General features: G+C 35.5%; 1 protein-coding gene across 2 annotated transcripts in view; it reads left to right on the top strand.

Moving 5' to 3' along the window:
- LOC136025542 (UDP-glucose 4-epimerase-like) overlaps window positions 1-13,223 on the top strand; it is a 68,126-nt gene extending 54,903 nt beyond the window's left edge. For both annotated transcript variants that reach the window (XM_065701583.1, XM_065701578.1), the window contains exons 7-9: window positions 6,599-6,687; window positions 9,297-9,489; window positions 12,741-13,223. In XM_065701583.1, the coding sequence (XP_065557655.1) occupies window positions 6,599-6,687; window positions 9,297-9,489; window positions 12,741-12,883 (425 nt within the window). In that variant the 3' untranslated portion in view covers window positions 12,884-13,223. The remainder of the gene's footprint in view (window positions 1-6,598; window positions 6,688-9,296; window positions 9,490-12,740) is intronic.
- Window positions 13,224-21,159: the final 7,936 nt, after the last annotated feature.

Genomic DNA, 21,159 nt, shown 5'->3' with positions numbered 1-21,159 from the left:
TTATATCTGTTGGTTTTAGTGGAGACACGGCGGGATTGAGACCTTTTGGCGCCTTTAGGGTAATGAAATATAGAGTACTTTCCCATTGGTAATTTTAACATAATTAATGTTAAAATTAACTCTTCAAAATTAATGTGAATTAACTGCGACCCGGAAATGGTTTATTAGCTAATGCCTTAATAGGAAATATAATAACTATTGAAATAGGAGTAATATTAATGTGTAGTGAATAAAATATGAAAAGTATTAATATTAATGCCTTGATACTCATTAATCTTCATAATTTTGGTCACTTGCCTCCCTCTTTCCCAATTTAATGATGATTATGCAGAAATTAAGATAATAAGGATGTTAGTTAACCATATTCAAAAAATTTAATATACAATTACTTTTTATTACTTTTTCGCATTGTTAATCATAGGCAGAACTAACCCCCCTCCCACGCCCACCATTTTCCCAAACATATCCAATTCAAATTTTAGATAACCATATTGTTGAAGTAATTGAAAGGTCTGGAAATAATGTCTTTGAGAATGACAACCCCCCCCCCCCAGAGCCCTCAGAGGGCAAGGGTTGCAAGTTGTGCCCTGGGTACGTATAAGGTATATATATATATATATATATATATATATATATATATATATATATATATATATATATATATATATATATATATATATAGAAAAGGTGATCGTTTAAACTTTGGAGGGGTCTCATTGGATCATTAATCAGAAGTTTTAGTCCCCTTTTTAAGATTCAAAGGGTGGATAGCCCCCCCCCACACACACACCTCGTATTTTCACGAATTATTTATAAAAATTTGAGATGGCCGTTTGTTATCGAAGAAACTTCGAAAACAACTCATTCGATTGGAAAACGGAAGGGCCAGTGCTCTTTTTAATAGTCGAAAGTGATTGGAGGGTAACCAACCCCTTCCCCCGCCCACCATTTCCCCAAAGACATCCAATCAAAATTTTGAGATATCCATTTTGTTCAATGTAATTGAAAAGACCAGAAATTATGTCTTTGAGGATGACAACCCCCCCCCCCCCCCACAGCCCTCAAGGCAAGGTAAGTTATGCCTTGGGGGCATATGAAGTATATATAGAGAGCAATCAGAAGTTCTAGTGCCCTTTGTAAGATTCAGATTGATCGGAGGGTGGATAACCCCCTCCTTTCCAAACTTCGTATTTTCCCTCAATGCATCTGATAGAAATTTGGAGATGACCATTTGCTGTCGTAGAAACATTGAAAAAGGCTCTTTCGATTGAAAATTGAAAGGGCTAGTGCCTTCTTTGTTAGTCAAAAGTGATTGAAGGGCAACAAGCCCCCACGCCCATCCATTCCCAAAACACATCTAATCAAAATTTTGAGATAGCCATTTTGTTCAGTGTAGTTGAAAGGTCTCGAAATTATATATGAAAGGTATGGAGTAACTGGTTACTCCAATGTTCCTGTAAAAAAGGAAAAAAACAATTTATCTATTTATTATTATTATTATATCTATCTATTTATTTAGCTATTTATATGGTCTTCTCAAAACCAGAACACAATTTGCGCTTCACTGAGAACAAAATACGCTTGAAATGTTTTCACGTTTCTTACTTTCATAAATGAAAAATTATCAAAACCTTAACAAAGAAATGTTAGTATATGTCAATTTAACTGACAATCCATGGTCATTTGTTTTTTTTTGTTTTTTTTTTTTTTCAAAAATGATCCGCCTACAGTTCAAAAATGATCTGCCTACGAAAAATGTTGCTGGCAGGGTAAATGATGTCAATCAAGACGAGGCCAAAGCATAAAAGGTCCCGGAAGTTGAGGCCATGGAATTGAGCAATAAAATCTAGAACTTTGAACTGACGGTATATGTCTGTAAGTAAACTGTGGAAATCCTTCAAGCAAAGTGTAGAAATCCGAGGAATCATTTCTATAGTTGGTTTAATGGGGAAATGAATTTTGGGTCCTCGTTAAATAAAGCATTTTTTATAAGCTGAAATATCGAAGCAATCATATAAGATCCCTCAAACCGAGTCCTTTTTCTGATGTATAGGACTCCATGTTTAGGTAATTTACCTTAATCACCTCTTTGCATTCGTTTTATTCTCAGAAAGTTTTTTTCTTTTTTTTAAACAGGAACATTGGAGTAACCAGTTTACGGCATTTAACCCCCGATGTTCCCCCCCGCGTGAAATACCCACATGGAAAATAACCGCCGTGGAAAATATCCCCCCGGAAACATCCCCTGGAAAATACCTCCCCCTTGGAAATACCCCCATGGAAAATCCTAACCCCCCTTGGAAAACAAGGCTTTCCAAATTTGAAAATTTTATTTGAACTTTGTTTTTTATTTTCCGTAGGGGGAGGGAATTTTGTGGGGAGGTAAACGCTGGCCACCGGACTAACTATATATGGTCCCGGGAATTTTTCTATTGTTGGATTCCTCGGGTAATGAAATTACAAGGCCTCCTCAGGAGTAAACTCAGGGAGAGGAGGAAAGGGCAAGCTTCCCTCCCAGAAGTTCGAAATTTGTACTAATTCAGGATATTGAGATTTGAAAAGTACTGATAGGGGAGCTTAAGTTCGGTTGGTGCCAATCCTCCCCAAACATAAGTTGTGTATACGTCACTGGGCCTGCTTTGATAAAGCTTCTTCTCTTAAATATCGAACCCTCAACCTGAGTTTACTTGTAATTGCCCTTTATCTCTAGCTTTGGTTTCTATTATATTTTTAAATTCGTCACTTATGTAGCCGAAAAAGAGATTATAAACATCTTTGGTCAAAGATATGTTAACATTGCCGGAAATTAACCGGCTATCAGTGGCTAAAATATGATTCCAGGTTAAGAAGTACGTAGGTGCCAAATGGGGTCGGGGGCTTAGACGCAGTTGTCTTCCTACCAAGGCCGTATTCAGGAGCGTTGGGGCTTTGAACCTTCTCCCCCCTGAAATGTGTGTCAGACTCGTAAAAACGTAATGAAAATGAATATATAATTCTAATATTTTTGCGTTTTTTGAGGTTTTTGTGTACCCCCCTTGAAAAAATTCTATTGTGAACCCCCCCCCCCCTGAAAAAAATCCTGGATATGGCCCTGCCTCCTATCTTTCAAAAATAATTTTTTGGCATTTTCTTTGAGAAATACCTTTTTTGTGTCTTCATTGAAAAAATAAATAAAAATGACAAAATTGCCCCTCCCTCATAATTTTTAAAATACATTACCGCTCTCCCTTCATTTCTTTGAATATTTTTTTTTTTAGTTTAGCATGTATACAAAGGACAAATAAAAAATCAAACATTAAAAACAGAGAAAAAAGTCAAAGCAAGGTTAGGAGAGATGTATGATTTCAGATATATATTCGAACATAAATTTTCTCGAACGAAAGACTTCAAAAATTGTCTGAGTAAAAAAAAACAACACTCAAACATAAGTTCCATAATATAAGCACATAAATTGCCTCTAATTTTGTGGGGGGGGGGGGAGGGAAAAAAAATCGGCAAAATTTTTGGGAGAATAATAAAATTCGTATGCAGTGTAATAGAAGTGAAAATCAATCTACTTCAGCTGAGAACGCTAGCGATTGAATTTTTTTTTAATGATAAATGTCTTAACAACGGTAGCTGATATGCATTTCGACTGTGCTCCCTAAATGCAATTAAACTTGCATACACTTATGCCATTGCTAAGAGCATTAGAGTACCGGATAACTGAAAAGGCAGAGGTAGTAGAGATAATAAGGGAATTGCAGGTAAAGTTCGGTACCATGATTTTATGGATCGCCTTAAAACTCTATCAGTAAGAACGCCAGAAGGTACAAGCTTATGATGGGCAACTGCTTTCAACCGTTGCACTGTAGGAGCTTACGAATCTGCAGCGAGGACTAGATAAACACATGTTCTGACCTCAAGAGATTTGGAATGTTTAAAAGTAGGATCTGAAAAAAATCATTGGTAAAATCATTGCAAAGTGAGGACTGAAGTAAGTAGGGAAAGTCACGTCAGCAGAAAGAAGTCAGTTGGCCACAGTTTGTGCTGGTGTTGATGCATTGGGAGCCCAGTCTCTCCTCTACTTATTTCCCCCGGAAATCAGTGTCCGAAAATTTTACTCAAGGGAGCTTTATCAGGAACCGTCATGGTCGGCTCAGAAAATACTTCTGGCTGGATGACTGTCTCCCATTTTGTTTTACGTGCAGCATTTTATCAATCAAGTTAAACCTTCCAAATAGTCACCCGTACTTCTGAAAATATACGATCAGATCAGCCGGTATATCGTTAAATTAATTGATCTAGCTAAAAATCATTGGGTTGTAATTTTGACTGTCCCTCATCACACTAATCACAAACTAAAGCCTCTAAAAAAGAAACTCATGGATCCCTTTAAGGCCTACTACAACCAAAATGCCGCAAGTCTTATGATGGCCCTTAAATGTAAATCTATGTCAGTTTATAACATTACTGAGCTGCTGGGGAAAGCATATTCAAAGGTTTTTTCTCCTGAGGATATAATCAGTGGATTCAGAGAAAAGTGGGGTCTACCCCACCAACAGAGATGTCTTCAAGGACTCTGAGTTCCTCTGTTATATGTCTCAGAGAGAATGCCTACCATATCTAGTGAAGCATTTACCATGGATGTTTCTATGCTCAGTGCATGTCCTGGGTGATATTTAGACTCCTTCTTTAACATAAAATCTGAAACGGAGCAGCACAGATTCTGTTTCTAAATGAGAAGCAAAGATCAGCAGATGATTTTTTTAAAGATATTGTCCACGAAAACCCCTTTCCAAAAGGTTCAACACGAAAAATCAAATGGAAAAAAAATATTAACAAAATCAGAAGTGCTCACTGACACCCTTGTAAAATAACGCATTACCCCTGGGATAAAAGCTGTATCTGCTAATAAAGCCCTCGTCCTGGAAAGAAAGAAAGTCAGAGAAGTGAAAATGCTACTAAGCAAAAGACTTGTTTCTTGTAACCAGAATTGCAGTTGAGTGAGCATTCTGGAACAGATCTCAGCATCTGATCCCGGAATCTGACGATTCTGGCGTAGATGAACCTGTATACAACTCATCGGAGTTCGGTTTGGACGTGGAAGATGAGCCCTCTTCCAGCAATTTCCAATTTGACACCGAGAAAGTCAAGGCTGGTGATACAGTCTGGTTGAGCTGAAGAGCAAAAAAAGAGAATCCTGTTCACTATATTATCATTATCAAAAAAAGTAGTAACTGAAGAACTCAAGGTACATTTTCTGAAAGAGACCGGAGTAAGAGACTGCGCTATCTGACGAGATAGATAGTGTCTTGAGGGTAGAAGTTGGAATAACATTGCAACCACTGACTAGTTTTATATATATATATATATATATATATATATATATATATATATATATATATATATATATATATATATATATATATATATATATATATATAGCTTTTTAGCATACCGACCATATTCTTTCATTATTTTATAGCTGAAAAACACGTTTTAAGGTTTTCCTGGCCACTTGCGTTTCTTTTGTCAGGTGACCGAACGTAAACCAGGGATTACTGAACCAGTACTGGGGTAGCCCAGGTTCGGCCCTTTTGACTACTTGGATAGAGAGGCATCCAAGTGGAAAAGTGGTGGAGTATTTCTAATTGTCTTTTTCAAGAATGATATTGAATGAGTTAACCTTTGCTTTGGCATACTCAGCAACTTTTTATTGCTTGAATCGATTCTTGGAAAATTAAAAAAGCCAAAACTTTTCGATTGTGGGTCCGTCTCCTGTCTATATATCGGACCTAAAATCAATACTGAATATCGAAAGCTAAATATCGATATGGAAAACGATATTTGGAAATTTCTGTTTATTTCCAGCCTTTTCAACCATCTACCAGTGAACATCCAACAGAAAAATTCCAACATACGAGAAGTTTCTCGTTAATATCTATTGCAAATTTGAAATTCTAGAAGGGGGTAGCTTCACCCCTGCCCTCTTGCCGTGTTAAATTTTGGAATTATTATTATGATGAGATGTTGATGGGTTTTTTTTCTGTGTTATTGCACTGTCCCAGCCTTACGAGCTCTGCTCTCTGTTGGGACATAATCTTATTTTTGTACTTTTTAAGTTGAATAGATAAAAAGTTGAAAAAACAAACAAAATGTAGTAAAAATTAATAAAATCACTAAAATTACTTAAGTTTAACAAAATTACTTAAAAGTAATAGAATAATAAAATTACTTGAAATGAAATTTCAGGTAACCCCCTCTTCCCCAAGAAAGTCAATTTTGACTCTGGTTCCATGCCTGTACAAATATTTCTTGTATTTTGGCTATTCTCCATCATAAACAATTAAATAGCTCGTTTAAATTTTATTTTTATTACCATTATCAAATTAGAGTTTTTCTTCATTGTAGAATTTTCGGCTACAGCGTGAAAGAAAACTTATTGAGACATGCTGCCTCTTAGATTGAAATTGAAGCAAAAGCTTTTCATCAGGTGTTTTATATAAGCCGACGAATTGTCTGAAAATTGTTAAAATGACACTAGAAATGTGTGTTTATTTAGTTCAACGTCCTTGCTGACGTCATTTCCTGATAATTATGCTATTTATTTGAACAGGTGTTCGTGATTATATCCATGTAATGGATTTAGCAAGTGGACATGTCGCTGCTATGGCTAAGTTGGCTGCGAGCCATCTTAAAATTAAGGTAATATTTACTTTGTTACAGGGCCATATTTTCTTTGAATATTCTTTTTTTTAAATCAAAGTTATTTTAAGAACCGATTCTCGAGTAAAATTGAGTTTTTCTACTTCGTTTTATTTATTTATTTTTGTGGCAAACCGCTTGATCATTAATTAGGATTATTATTATTTAAGAATTAACGACGCTTCTTGACTACTAAGGTCCCTGCGTCGGCCCTGCAGTGCATTCCTGCAGCGTGATTCGATCTCTGGGTCCCGTATTACCAAGCTAAGTTCAAATCCACAGCGCCACCACAGGACCCATTAATTGGGAATTTTTTCCACAACACATATTTATGCAATACAGACGAGTTAAAACTTTCAGTCATTCAATGATGTTATTACTTAAACGCAAGGGGGTATCCAGGATTTTTTCCTGGTAGGGGGTACAATTTTTTCTTTACAAAACGCAAAAAAATTTTGTTTCTATGCATTTTTTACTTTTCATGCAAAATTACTTAAACAAATGCTAAAAAATGCTGAATTTTTCTTCCATCAGGTGATTAGTAAATTTTGATAAACCAACAATCTCTTTCTTTCTCCTTTTTTTTGTTCATGGATCTGATAGATTTGAGAAGGGGTTGCTCAAATATAGTTAAAAGTACTAAAAAATGCCAAAAAATTCTGATTTTTTTTTCCATCAGATGATTTGTAAATTTTGACAAACCAACAATCTCTTTCTTTCTCCCCTTGTCTTGTTCATGGATCTGATAGATTTGATGAGGGATTGCTCAAATATAGCTAAAAGTGGTTTTAGTTGAATAAGGCTACACAGTGTGTAAATAAGGGGGCATAATTAATTAGGTTTTGTTCGAGATAAATTTGGTTTTTAATCCGTTTAAGGCAGACATATCCGAGGGATGTTCACCTTGCAATAATTGTAGGCTACCTTTGTTGAGGGTATATGTCTGGTAGAGTACTTTATTAGACAGATAAGTTTTTTTTACGTTATTATCTTCAATATTATGTGAAGCAAAAACAAAAAATAATAGACAGAAATAATAACAGAACTTGGTAGTACGAGATGGCATTGTTTACTATTTTTGTCCCCCAGAGATGAATTTGTGTTTCCTAGAATCAGTTTATTGTATCCTTTAGTCATGTCCTTAAGCCTGTGGGCAAATATTTAACTGCAATTTTGTAGGTACACAAATGTTGACTGGCACTTTTTCAATTAAAGGAAGTTGCCACATAATAGAATCTTTTTCAAAGTTTTAAGAAAATGAGAACAAATTAGACGAAGAAAAGAACATAAATAATGGGTAATATTGAACTAATTTAAATGAATAATCGAACAGGGGCGCTTTTAAGGGGGGATAGAGGGGGCACTTGCCATGGGTGCTAAAATTTTAGGGGCGCAAAATTTCAAGTATTTTGTAATTGGTAATTTTTTAGTTTCGATTTTAATTAAAATAAAGTCGTGACGTTTCTTTTGAGCTGATTTTGGGCATTTTCTTAGCAGGTATACTAGAACGTTTTTAGGGACAACCCTTTCCTACAGTTTAAAAAGGATTTTCTGCTCCGTTCGATCGAAAAAACAAAATTTATACTTTCTGATTATATAAGTTTCTCTAAAACTGAATATATCTCTTTCAAGCACAAAACAAGAAAAGTTACAAAATTTTTTCTAAAATTTTGGGTTTTTTAAAGGTTAATTGGGTATGCAAAAATCGTTGCTAACAGGGGTAAATATAATCGTAAAGAACCAGTGAAACTGTGCTTGACCTACTGCGACCACTCATTGTCGTCTTTATCTGATTTCTTTCAAATTTTCCTTAAAAAAGATATTAGTTTTAGTTTCCGCTCAGCCTATTTTCAGTATTTGAGATTTTTACTTAATTTGAGATCTTATACCATGGTATAAGAATAGAAAAATAGTGCAGATTACTATTACACTATTACATACGTAAAACCAATCCTATGAGCGAAGATACATTCGAATCAGCTGTAAATATGGTGATAGCTTCTCAATGGCTCTTGCTAACAGCCACAAATAATTTCCTGTGTTTTGTGTCTAAGAAATAGTAATCAGTATTTAAATTTGGGTTTTCATTATTCTTAAGATCAAATAGCTCAAAAGACAAAGCTAAGAAGGGTTTTTCTAAAAATTTCTGGGAAAGTAGGTGGCGGTTTTCAGTTTTCTTTCGTTTACTCGGATCACTTATTAAAGCTCTACAATTTATGGCAAGACCGCCCAATAAATTTTAAATAGTTTGGCCACACAAACTAAATATGCTTATAATGGACGAGATAGGCTGATTCATTATGGTATCAAATCCCCTTACAATGGTGGATCCAGGTGAGGGGCGCGGTGGGTGACCCCCCCCCCCAAATGTAGTGATGGATTTGGGGATAATATCATGTTGCCATATTAAATATCATATTTGTCGTAGATGGTGAACAGCTTTTCATTTTTTATGGTCTGGTGGTTTCTATAACTTACTATTTTTTGTATCAGTATTTGATACAAAAAAATCCTGGATCCACCCCTGTCCCCTTAACCATACAAAGAAGAGATGTGGAGAGGGAAAGAGAGAGGATGGAAATAATTAAGCTAAATTTGTTTAATTACAGGCCTACAACCTTGGCACTGGTCGCGGTGTCACTGTTCTAGAGTTGGTAAGAACCTTTGAAAAGGTTACAAAAACTAAAGTTCCTGTACAAATGTTGCCAAGGCGAGAAGGAGACATCGAGTCTATGTTTGCTGATGCAACGCTGGCTTGCGAAGAACTGGGATGGACTGCTGAAAGATCCCTGGAAACTATGTGTAAGATTTTAACTTTTGAATGAATGAATGAATGACAGTATTTAAAGCCATTTTTCATATCGTATGCATACATATACAACAACAAACAAACTAAATCATGTAACACTTGATTTTCGAATAATAAGACCCTTCCGGACAAAATTTCCCACTGCTACTATATTTTCTTTCGACGTCGACTTCAAAGTTCTAAGGAGGAACTTTGAAGCTTTTTTTTGAAGCCATATTTGCTTTTTCGAAGTAAGGTGGGACAAATATAAAACAAAAAATGAAGGAAACTGTTTTATTGGTCAGCTGATCACATTTTACCCTTAGAAACTATTAAAACAATTAATTTTAAATGGAATAAGCCCCTCCTGGAGGTTCTACTACCACTTTTCCTATGAAAGCACTATGGATCCCCATAGCCTCTTTTGATTTAGTTCAACAACGCTCTCTGCATTTCCTGGAATTTTGTGTGAAGGATTGTAGTTCTAGTTAAATTTGTAAACTTAAATTACATTTTTAATGGAAGTTTAAAAAGTGAATTAGCCGCTGGAACGATTGAAAATTAAATTTGAGGTAAATTTTGTATAAACGTTTTGCGAATTCAGTTAACTATATCTTTACATGATCATCATCAAATAGGGGAAAACGAAGACAAACGACTGAATTTGTTAGAATAATGCATAAACTCTGATTTTTCATATTTCGTTTTTCATATTTTATTACTCATATTTTAATCATCAATCATTAAAATTTTCATAATTTAATAATCATTATAATACGTATTAAGAAATTAGTTAATAATCTGTTCCAGGTACGCTGTTAATTTTAATTAAATTTGAAGTAAATATACATTAAATTAAAATATCCAACAGCAATGTTCTCTATTTTTCCGATCCATTTGTGGATAATATCTACATGACCAGATCATTAGAAGGGATAAGAGCTTGTGAGAGCAGAAGAAACTTTGATTATAACCACAATGGCAACTATTTTATGTGACTTTCTAATCTGTTGACAGAGTTGTCTCACAATTTATCTCTTTTGTAAAGTAGGCTACAGAAATTAATAATCAATGGAAACATAATTCATTTTTTGAAGAATATTATGTTCTCCAGGTGATCATTGCAATGATCACAATGTATAATGATGCACGTGCAGCTATTATAATGCAGCTGGTAAACATTTTTTGAAGAATATCATGTTCTCCATGTGATCATTGCAATGATCACAATGTACGATGATGCACGTGCAGCTGTTGCAGCTGGTAAACATTTTTTGAGAATATCATGTTCTTTATGTGATCATTACAATGATCACAATGTACAATGATGCACTTGCAGCTGTTATAATGCAGCTGGTAGTGGTTACTTTGTTGTTGTTATTGCGTTTGCTTTCAGATATACCTGAACCATGTTCAAATTGACGCGTTCCGTCATATGCGTTTGTATCACGCAGAAATAGTCTAGTGGCCAAGTTTATAGTAGCCGTTTAGTAGTAGGTAGTATTCAAAGAGTATTTCAGTAGGCCTTAAAATTGAAGAATCTTCTTCTGCCAATAATATTGATACATAGTTGACTGGTAGCACTGTATATACCACCATCGGAGTGGTATATATTACTTTGACCAATGATCAGAGTGTCATTGACCAATAATCAGAAAATCATTGACCATTGATCAGAGTATCATTGACTGATGGTCAGAAAATCATTGACCAATGATCAGTTCTATGCTTGTAAGAACAAATGAGACTTTGATTAAAACGTTAATCATGAACTGCAACTCGTACTAATTTGTGGCGCTTTATAATGTGCTTAAAGAGTGCTTAGAGAGCTTTTTGTTTCTGAGGAACTCGAAGGTCTCTTTTTCACGGAAGTCTTTAGAACGTGAGAATCGATCGAGATTCAATCGGTCAGTTGGAGAATAACGGCAGTAATAAACGGCAGCACCAATTTGCGGACTTTCTATTATGTTTAAAGAGGTCTTTCCAAGAAGCTGTGCTTTTCACACAAGAAGCTGTAGAACGTGACTACCACCGCTCAACTTGTAGCATCGCATTACATGCTGAGCTCTTACCTCCACGTCATTTATAGTGACTTGGTTCTTTAAAACTATTTGTTGAAAGAAGAGAAATACTCCATTGAGACCATGTTTCGAGTGGGAAGTGGGGAGGTATCGACTTAAATTTTAATCTTTTTCAACTTTCGTCATGGCTTCCTATAACTTCTGTATGATTTATGTGTATGTGTATATGTATATATGTGTGTTCGAACACTGTATATGTGTTCGAAATATCCAGTTAAATAATTTTATATTTCACTGTCAATAAAAAGGTATCATCCCTATTTTGAACTGTTTTACTTTCGTCATGGAAAGGCAGTGTGGTCTTCGAAGTTATCTACGAGGTAGACTGAGTACTTCGAAGCTCACCATGACGTGGAGTGAAGACTAGCAAAAAGCTTTAATTACAACTTTAAATTGAAACTAAGATTGACAGGAAAATGTTGAAAAGTATTGGATACGAAAGTCTCCATTTCGAGCTACTCATAACGAAAATTGTACTTCTGTTAAATATCTGTTTATAATATTAATTGTTTTGCATATAATATTTATTTTATTGTTATCATTTGTATTATTTTCGTATATTTCATTTAAATATATTAAATTATATAATTGTGATTTTGGCATTAAGCCACAACTGTATTTTTAAGTTGGTACCATTTTGCTAACCCTTTTTTTAATCCCTCATTGATCGATGCTTTCTTCAAAAATTTGTGTCCAGAAATTACATCATATAAAATTAAGCAAGCACCTCTTTGGGGTTAAGAACTGAACTGGCATCAATTTACCATCGTAGGTTATTAATTTCTTTAATCAGTGGGACTTTTTTATTTCTCATGTGTTCAGCCTCAAAATATTCTGTCTGAAAAAGAAAATACTTATGACCTGGGTTGTCTGGAGGCTCGTTGAAAAGTTAATGAACTGTATTTAGTGATTAATCATAACACAGTATGATAATTACGATGTTTTATGGAATAGCTGAAGGATAAGAGTAGTCATTGCATAACTGAAAACAGAAGAAGGACCCCTCCTCTTTGAGAATTATGTCCTAAAATATACTTTTTTCATGTTTTGGCACCCTTAAGGGTCCTATGCAGAAAGGCTGCCTTATCTTTCTAACTATATTTTTGCTTCCTAAGAGGGGCCATTGCGTCCATGGTTTGATTTGTTATTTTGTTTACTATTAATTGTTATAATTTCTTTTATAGGTGAGGACTACTGGAGATGGCAAATTGCCAACCCGAATGGATACCGTGAGACGGATACGGCTGACGTTGCTGCTAAATTGGCAGCAATCAAAGAATCCCACGGAGAGTGCAGTTGTCAATCAACGGTTAATGGTGTTCACTAGTCTCAGTTTGTGCTGCCAACTATAGAAGAAAGTTTGTCGTTTTTACAAATTGTGCTACCATCACAGGAAAAGCTCCATTTTCAAAAATTTGCATTTTGTTTCTTCTAAATTAATTGATTTTCTTAAAGTTGTAATTGCAAGATAATATTTTTAAATTTGAATATTTTGCCAAAAGAAGGTTTTGCCGATCTTGAATTTCTAAGCAGGAGCTTAGGCTGGAGAAAAACAAGTTAATACCCTGAGATCGAGATGGTTGTAATTTTTAAAAGATTAACAAATAAATTTTCTGTGAATCTAATATTCACAAATGCTTTTTTGAATAAAAACAACAGGTTTGTGACTTCTGTACTTTATGTATAACTGCGTTTTGTATATATTCTGTATTAATCTATTCTTTTCTTTTTGTATATTGCCTGTTTAATAATTTTTTACATTCAAGCCTAGAAATAAGTCACAATAATAAAAGGTTTTAATGTTTGGTCATTTTGAAATTTCCGAAAAGACATCTCCTGCGTTTTAAGTGACTTTCGTAAAAAAAAAGTGAAATCATCATTGATTTGGATGTATTAATGCTAGATTATTAGAAGCTTAAGTCTTTTTCTTTTCTTTTTTTTGTCTTGAATTTTTACTTTTCTGGTTCACTGGTTCAGTGAAAGAAGAAAACAAGAACAAAACTCAAGGGATTATCAGCAGGGTAACCTAGATCAAGACAACCAAGGTGTGATCGAACGCACATTGTCCAGCTGATCACCCCCTTAAGAGCAGCTCAGCGGGATATTCTGGACAACTATTTCAAAAGTTATAAAATGTCAGATAGGATTTTTGGAATTAGTATCTATATGCTTCGGTGAAAAAGCAAAATCTGGTAAATGTCTACATTCACCAGCGAATGTCCAAGATTTCTTATTCTCTGCTTGGATTCAGTATGCATTGTCAGTATGCAAGGTTTATTAGCAAACGTTAAAGTTAGGTTACACATCTCAGAAATGGGATAAAAACCTAACCTGTCAATATTAAACATTGCATAAAACTGACAAGGTTGACTAAATCCAAGGTAAAAAAGTAATTTCGGACATTGTTTACAGTAACATAAAAACATATATTTGTTGTTTCGTCATTAGGTTAAATAAGCGCAAATTCCCAGTTTTGTTTCGATAAGTGAGCAAAGTTAATTCTCTAACATAAAGTAATAGACATAGAACAAGTAAAGAAAATAGAATAAGCAGAATAAAAGTAAAAATAACGCTCTTGGTAGTGTCATTCCTTATGATGAGATATTTTAATGATGACAATGATGATATCCGTTTTTTTTTATTGTAATAATTAAGTGTAAACCCTTTTGTTTAAGGACAACGCTATATTTGTATGTTCTTAGCATTAATTTTTTTAATTTATGTTGCAACGGAGTAGAAACGAATATGAAACAAAGATTTAGATAACATCTGCTCTGACCATAAGTATTATAATAATCTAAGACAGTTTTTCCAATTTCCTGGAAATTTTTTTTTTCTTTTTCAGATAATACGCAATATTGACCTTTCAGGGCCCAATTGCACCAATGCCATAAAACTATTCGTTACTGGTCTTTATTTTAAATTTTTTCACGTATTTTTTTATAGACTTTTTTTTCTCTTAAAAATCTTTTTTTTCATGAAATTAGAGTTAGATTTTTCTAGATCTTAGAATTTTTTCAAGTTTATTCTGATCTGCCTGGGTATCAAGGACATAAAAATTCTAGTATTAGTTAGTATTTTTGGGAGTGTTGTTGTGAGTATATAAAGTTAGGAGTCAATAAAACCCTTTGACGTTATGTGTATGTTTAATTAAAAACGAGCATATTCATTATATATATATATATATATATATATATATATATATATATATATATATATATATATATATATATATACATGTATATATATATATATATATATATATATATATATATATATATATATATATATATATATATATATATATATATATATCGCCTTTATATCCAGGAAAAGAATCTATCCAACAAATTTGAATTTATAAAGGCGTATAATATGCTTTATAAAGGGATATTTACTTTCATAAGGAAAGGAAATAAATATTTAAAAAAATAAGAAATTTGGGTCAAATTTGTTTCTGAAGGAATTACGATCCTTCTGTAAAACTGAGTCTTTTCTTATGGAAGTTTCTGATGAGTTCTTTTAACTAGTATGGTATCAAATTTTTGTTTATTGTTCATGTTGTACTTCAGCTGGGTGGGAAAGGTTTTAATGTATTTTTAGTCTTTTTTAACTACTTTTGTTACATGATTTTTTTTTTCAATATATTTGTTCTGTTTTGCGCTTCAATGAATATACACTTGAGTTGTATTGAGCTTTTAAAATAAAGAATCTTTATTTCAAATGCAGAAAATTAATTTCGAAATAAGCATGTGTATGATTAAGGGATTTATAAAGTCTTAGTGATATAGTAAATCTAAATGGGCTGCATATTTTGGGCAGTTCTCTTGTAATTAGAGTCGCTAATTTTTGTCAGTTCTGAATCATAAGCACACGCTGCGCAACACGGACACGGTGGTCCTTTTCCTGTTCATTTTAACCGTACCTCAGAATTGTGGACATCAGAACCGTACATCACTTGTGGTGGGTAAGCAAAGTAATCATTAGTAATTCTTGGAATAAGGAACCTTCTCGATTTCAAGGGAATGGCTTTATCTTTTTGCTGAGTGGGTTCATGCTGAGTGGCATGTAGCTACCTGCTCAGTAAAAAAGCAGCCAATGAATTTTAAACCTAGCCAGGTTTTAAAAAAAATCTGCTCAGCTTTACCCCCTTCCCTCTCCCAAAAAACTTAAAAAAGCAACGGAATTAGATAAATATTCAAAACGAGGAAGTTGCCTATATTGGACGTGTGTTTTTTTTGTCAGTCCTTAATGCCCAATTAAAGTAAATGCCTTACCTTAAATCCCCCAGTGCCTCCGGAGGCACACAGGGTGCCGGTGAGTAGCCTCAAATCTTCCCTCATATGAGCTGCTGCGTATACGTCTTCCCACTCTGGAATGAGACTCGTCTGAAGGGCTCTTCTGTCTCGTTCATACGTCCTACAGAGCAAATTGGTCTTTCTCGGCGAAGGTTGCCTTCCGGTTGCCAGTGGAGGAGCTTTTTTGGAAGTCTCGATCTGGCTTGCGGAGAATATGTCCAAGGTATCGCCATCTACGTTGTCGCACAACGGTTGCGATACCTGGCTGGCCTGTGTGGGTACGATCTCTCCAACTGGTACTAAGAATTCGGCGAAAACAGTTATTCTCGAAGGCGGTAAGGCGTTTCTCCTGTTCCGCAATTAGCTTAAGGCATTCCATAGAGTAACTCAGGACAGACATTACATTGCTCTGGAACAACTTGAGTTTCAACTTCAGCGAGTATACGGGTCATTTCCAGACTGCATTGGACTATTGTAGCAGGTACCCCTTCCACTGATCTACCTTGACTTAAAACCCGACTAATAGATGGAATTGGAAAGAATTGTCCTATTGCATCGGGCTCTCTGGCAGGTTCATAAAAAAGCCATACCCAGTATTTCACTGGACGGAACCCTTACTCAATATATCGCCCCTTTTAATCTTTTAGTTTCTTTTCTTCGTATTCTGTGTCTTACTGTAACACTTGAAAAGCAAATATTTAGATTTTCATTTTCCCTCTCAAATATATCTACCGCCTTAAGCGTTACAGGATATTGCGCCTTTAAACAATTGAAATCAACTTTGGGAAACTCTGCCCTCTCCTCGCCACCATTAACTGTCAAAGTGTCCAAAGGTATCTTAGGTGCATCCCTTTGCAACGGTTTATGTCCTGCGACAAGGACTGAATACTTGAATTACTCTAAGCCTATATCGAAAGAGAAGTGGTGGACACCTTTACATCCCCTTAAAGCTGCCTCTAAAAACAAAATCCTTTTTAAGTTTCATTACATTTAAATCTAATTTTTCAATTAATAGAACAACTGACTCCCTCCCATTTTCATTATGACTTTCTGCCCTATTAGAAATACTTCCCAATCAATCCGGATGAAGTCCAGAGGAAGCGTCTGTATTTCTGTTTGTATGGTATGTGAGTACACATCAACTGTCTTTTCATTAAAATGTTTTTTTGAGTAATGGATGCTTTCACAACGTCCTGCTCTCCAACCTCCCAAATGTTGTTTTCGACAGGTGCGTGGATCTTCCTGACATAAGAGTGTGCTATGTCCACCGGATCCGTATGGATACTGCCACTTAATAGTGTTGAAGAAATCTCCAAACTCAGCTCCAAAAACACCAATATTGTGCAAAGCAGAACCGGCTAAATGAAAATCAAGCAATACATTGGGCGAGTTAACACCCCTTTGTTCTTGTTTCCCCTGTCACTCTGAGGGGTGGGCGCCTGTTCTTCTAGCATGCGTTCGACCTCGTTTGTTTGCACATGCACTAAGAAATTGTCCAAAAATTCATTGTCGATGCCAATATTCGTCAAGAAAGTGTCCAGATCAAAGTTGGGGAAAAGTATACTAATGGAGCTCACACCAGCACTATGGCCCCCCTCACATTCACTATTTTCAGAGGGCGCACAAAGATTGTTACGGAATTGTGTAGACGTCGACAAGATAACCGTCTCAATATAGGTGCTTTGTGATGAAAGCTTGGGAATCTAGAAAAAAATAAGAGCTTATTAGCTCATTGAAACACTCTTGATTTCATCCTGTGAAAGATATTATTTAGGCTTAAAGAGAATAATTAAGAGTGACCTTACGGATGCTTTGAGACTACTTTACCAGGTAAGAATTTAAAAACCATACATGGGCCTCCAAAGGGATCCTTCCGACGTATTGAGACCACGCTACCAGTTATGAATTCAACGACCAAACAGGGGCCCCAAAGTAACTCTTCGGATGTATTAAGGCTGTACTATTACCTATAGGTGCAATGAGGAGAAATTATTCTAATCACGGACCCTCCGGGATTCACCGCACTATTAGTTATAAATTTAATGACCAGAAATTACCACGGTAATTGTCCCCCTTTACTTTTCAGGTACTGTCATATTCTAAAGAATCTTAAAAAATATACTGAGGGGTTTTGGGTGTTCATCGTCGGGGTTCGCTCCACTCTGGTCTGAAGGAGGTCCGAATCGTCTATTATAAGGTCGAATTTGGGTGCTGCCTGGAAAAAGAATACAAATCTTTTAATTTCTTGATGTATTTATGATTTTAAACAGTGAAAAGTATATTAATCTAAGGCTCCTCAAAGTCTTCAGGACTAATGAGCCAGGGGGCACTATTAACCCCGAAAAGAATTGTGGATTTTCATTCTTATGAAAAACTTAAAGGCTAATACCCAAAAATTCCCTCTTCGAAAAATTTTCAATACTATAACGCACTATTTTTAAATGTATGAAGATATTAGTTATTAGTCTGAAACGAATTTCTTATTTTAGTTATTTCCCCGGGGGATCTGCCCTAAGAACTATAGTGAGGGCTTCTGATATTTTCCCTCATTATCAAGTTGAAAAGAAGAGACCCATCATTAATCTTGGGATTAGGACCCCAAATCTCTTTCTTAGAGGCAACAGTAGAATGCATTTTTTAGAAGCATGAAGATATTCGTCATTAACCTTAAAGGAATGTGTTATTAATCCAAGGAGCAGGCGCACCTCAAACCATTCAGAACTAACGACCCGTTTTTAGCGAAAATCCTCTCAAAGAATGGATTATTTTTAGGAGCGGCAAGATCCTGGCTATTTCCTGTTTATTTAGGTAAAATGAATGAGCTACTTTCGCAGTAATCAAGATGGGGAGGGGGATGCCATCTCCTCTTCCACTAGCACCAAACATGGCTCTCCAACACTTCCTAGTTATTTTTTCCCTTTTTAGCCTGATTAAGAATACATACTAGATAGAAATTATTACGTTTTTACCGCTAAAATATTAAGCTTTCCGAGAAATAATGCAAGGAGGACCTAGATGGTCTAGCAACTTCAATGTCATATTCATTTTGGTGGAGGTCTTGAGTGAGCCATTGAGGGACCACCAATTTCACCATGTATGGCGAAAACTGGCAAGTCTACACCATTAAGGGCTTAACACAACCTATTCTTTTTTCTACCAACTTGCTTGTAAGCACTTTTAATGAATTTGAAAAAATATAATGTTATTCTATCATTGTGAGAACCCTGTATTAGCAGGATGGAAGGGATTTTTTAAATATTTATCTAATATAGAGAATTATAGTAGGTTAAATCTAGGTACGCCTAGCCTTTTATTGGTGGGATATACATAAAGAGAGACTCACCAGTTTGTCTCTTTGAGACAAAGATACAAAGTGATGTAAGTAACGTAAATAGGGAGCAACAGGTCATTTGCATTAAAACAAACTCAAGCTATGCCAGCGCTCAGTCATTGGTCTCAATGGACGAAACTTTCAAAACCGTCTGTTCGGGCAGTGAGAGCGAGCATGACAACAGTGGCAGTGAGAGTCGTGGCGAAAGTGAAATTGAAATTAATCGCTCTTGTCCTAGCGGCAATACTGCTATATAATAAACGGAAATAAACACAAATTCTCTTGCAAAATTCTCTGATACTCTTGCTTCAAAACTAAATGAACTAAAAGCCGTATGTTTTGATCTTGATATAGACGTTACTTGTGTTTGTCAAATTTTCCTTATGAATTCAGTGTCAAAATAGGAAGAATCTAATATTCAAGTCCCTGGATTCAGTTTATGTAGCAATTTGGATAACCCTGAGTGTCGGAGAGGAGCAGCAATGTATTTCAGAACTGGACTGAGAGCTAAAACTGTGAGTTACTCTTTTGTTTATTCTGATAGTAGTTGGGTTGAGTTTTTTTGAAACTCCATGTTGTATCTGAATCATTTATAATAGGTGTTGTTTGCCTTAATCTGTCTGCACCTGATCAATAGATTTCACACATAGCTGTATCTGATCTCATATCTAAGATGAACAGCCGTGAGAATTGAACAATCTTTTTGTTTGAAGATTTTAATATACCTCATGTTAAGGGAGTTGAAGGTAAAGGATTCTCCCCTGAAAGTAGCCCCTCCTGTGTCACTACTAAATCCCTCACTCACAACCTATTGACACAGATTATGGACCAACCAACCCGATTCAAGCACCAGCAACAACCCTCCTTCCTAGAATTAGTTGTAACAAATGACCCTGAACGAATTATTTCTACTTTCTATCACCCTGCAATTGGAAGTAGTTTCCATATTTATGTCTTGACTGAAAATCAGGTGAACTTTAAGAAGGAAAATTAAGTGAAAAATCCTTTACAGCCTATGAATTTATACGGCAGGACCTGTCAAAAGTAAAATAGGAGAATGTGGTTGACAATGGTAACACAGAAAAAAGCTGGGAGGCATTTAAGACAATAGTCCTAGCTGTAAAAAATATACATACCTGGGTATACTGGTCACCCTCGCCAAAAGACTCTCCTTCCTACCCAAAGAAGTCATAAGGGCTAGATGGAAGAAGAAAAGAGCACGGACCAAATACATAAAGTGCAGATGTGATAACCACTTTGACACGTTCAAGAAATGCAGAAACAAGCTAAGAAATTTGACTCGGAAGATCGTAGAAAATATGAGTAGGCGGTTGCAGCTGACGCAAAGCAGAATCCAAAGGGGTTCTGGTGGGGTATCTCAGCAGCATCCCTCCAGTCGTGATATCCTGGACCTTATGAAAAAGGATGGCACAAAGACTTCAGAGGCTAAAGAAAAAGTAGATTTGCGCAAATCTAGCATTGGCACAAATTTCTCTACTCAGCCCATAGCAAACCCCCAACCCACTTTATTAGAGCAACCAATCGGATAACCAATGTACATGACAATTATAAGTATAGAAAATGTTCTGGAATGGCTTACAAGACTGGATGCAAATAAAGCTGCTGGACAAGACAACCTACGACCCAGACTATCAAAAGAAGATGCTGATCAAATTGCTGAGCCAATAGCAGGGATGTTTGGACGTCACTCACTTAAAAAAGTGCTCCAAGTGACTGGAAGCAGACCAACTTCAAGCCCATTTTGAAGAAAAAGAGAAAGGCTCAAGCTTGTAATTATTACCCTATAAATCTTACTTATGTTGTATGCAAGATCCTTTAGAGCATCATAAATGATGCAAGGGTTTCTCACCTTGAAAGAAATCAGTCACTTTCAAAAAGTCAGCACGGTTTCCGTAAAGGTCGCTCAATCAATAGAAACCATATTGTATCATATGACTTTGTCACCAGATTCTT

This window comes from Artemia franciscana, chromosome 1, assembly GCF_032884065.1.
Source record: "Artemia franciscana chromosome 1, ASM3288406v1, whole genome shotgun sequence".
NCBI lineage: Eukaryota > Metazoa > Arthropoda > Branchiopoda > Anostraca > Artemiidae > Artemia > Artemia franciscana.
Note: the sequence above shows the minus strand (reverse complement) of the source record. Positions and strands in the feature narration are given on the sequence as shown.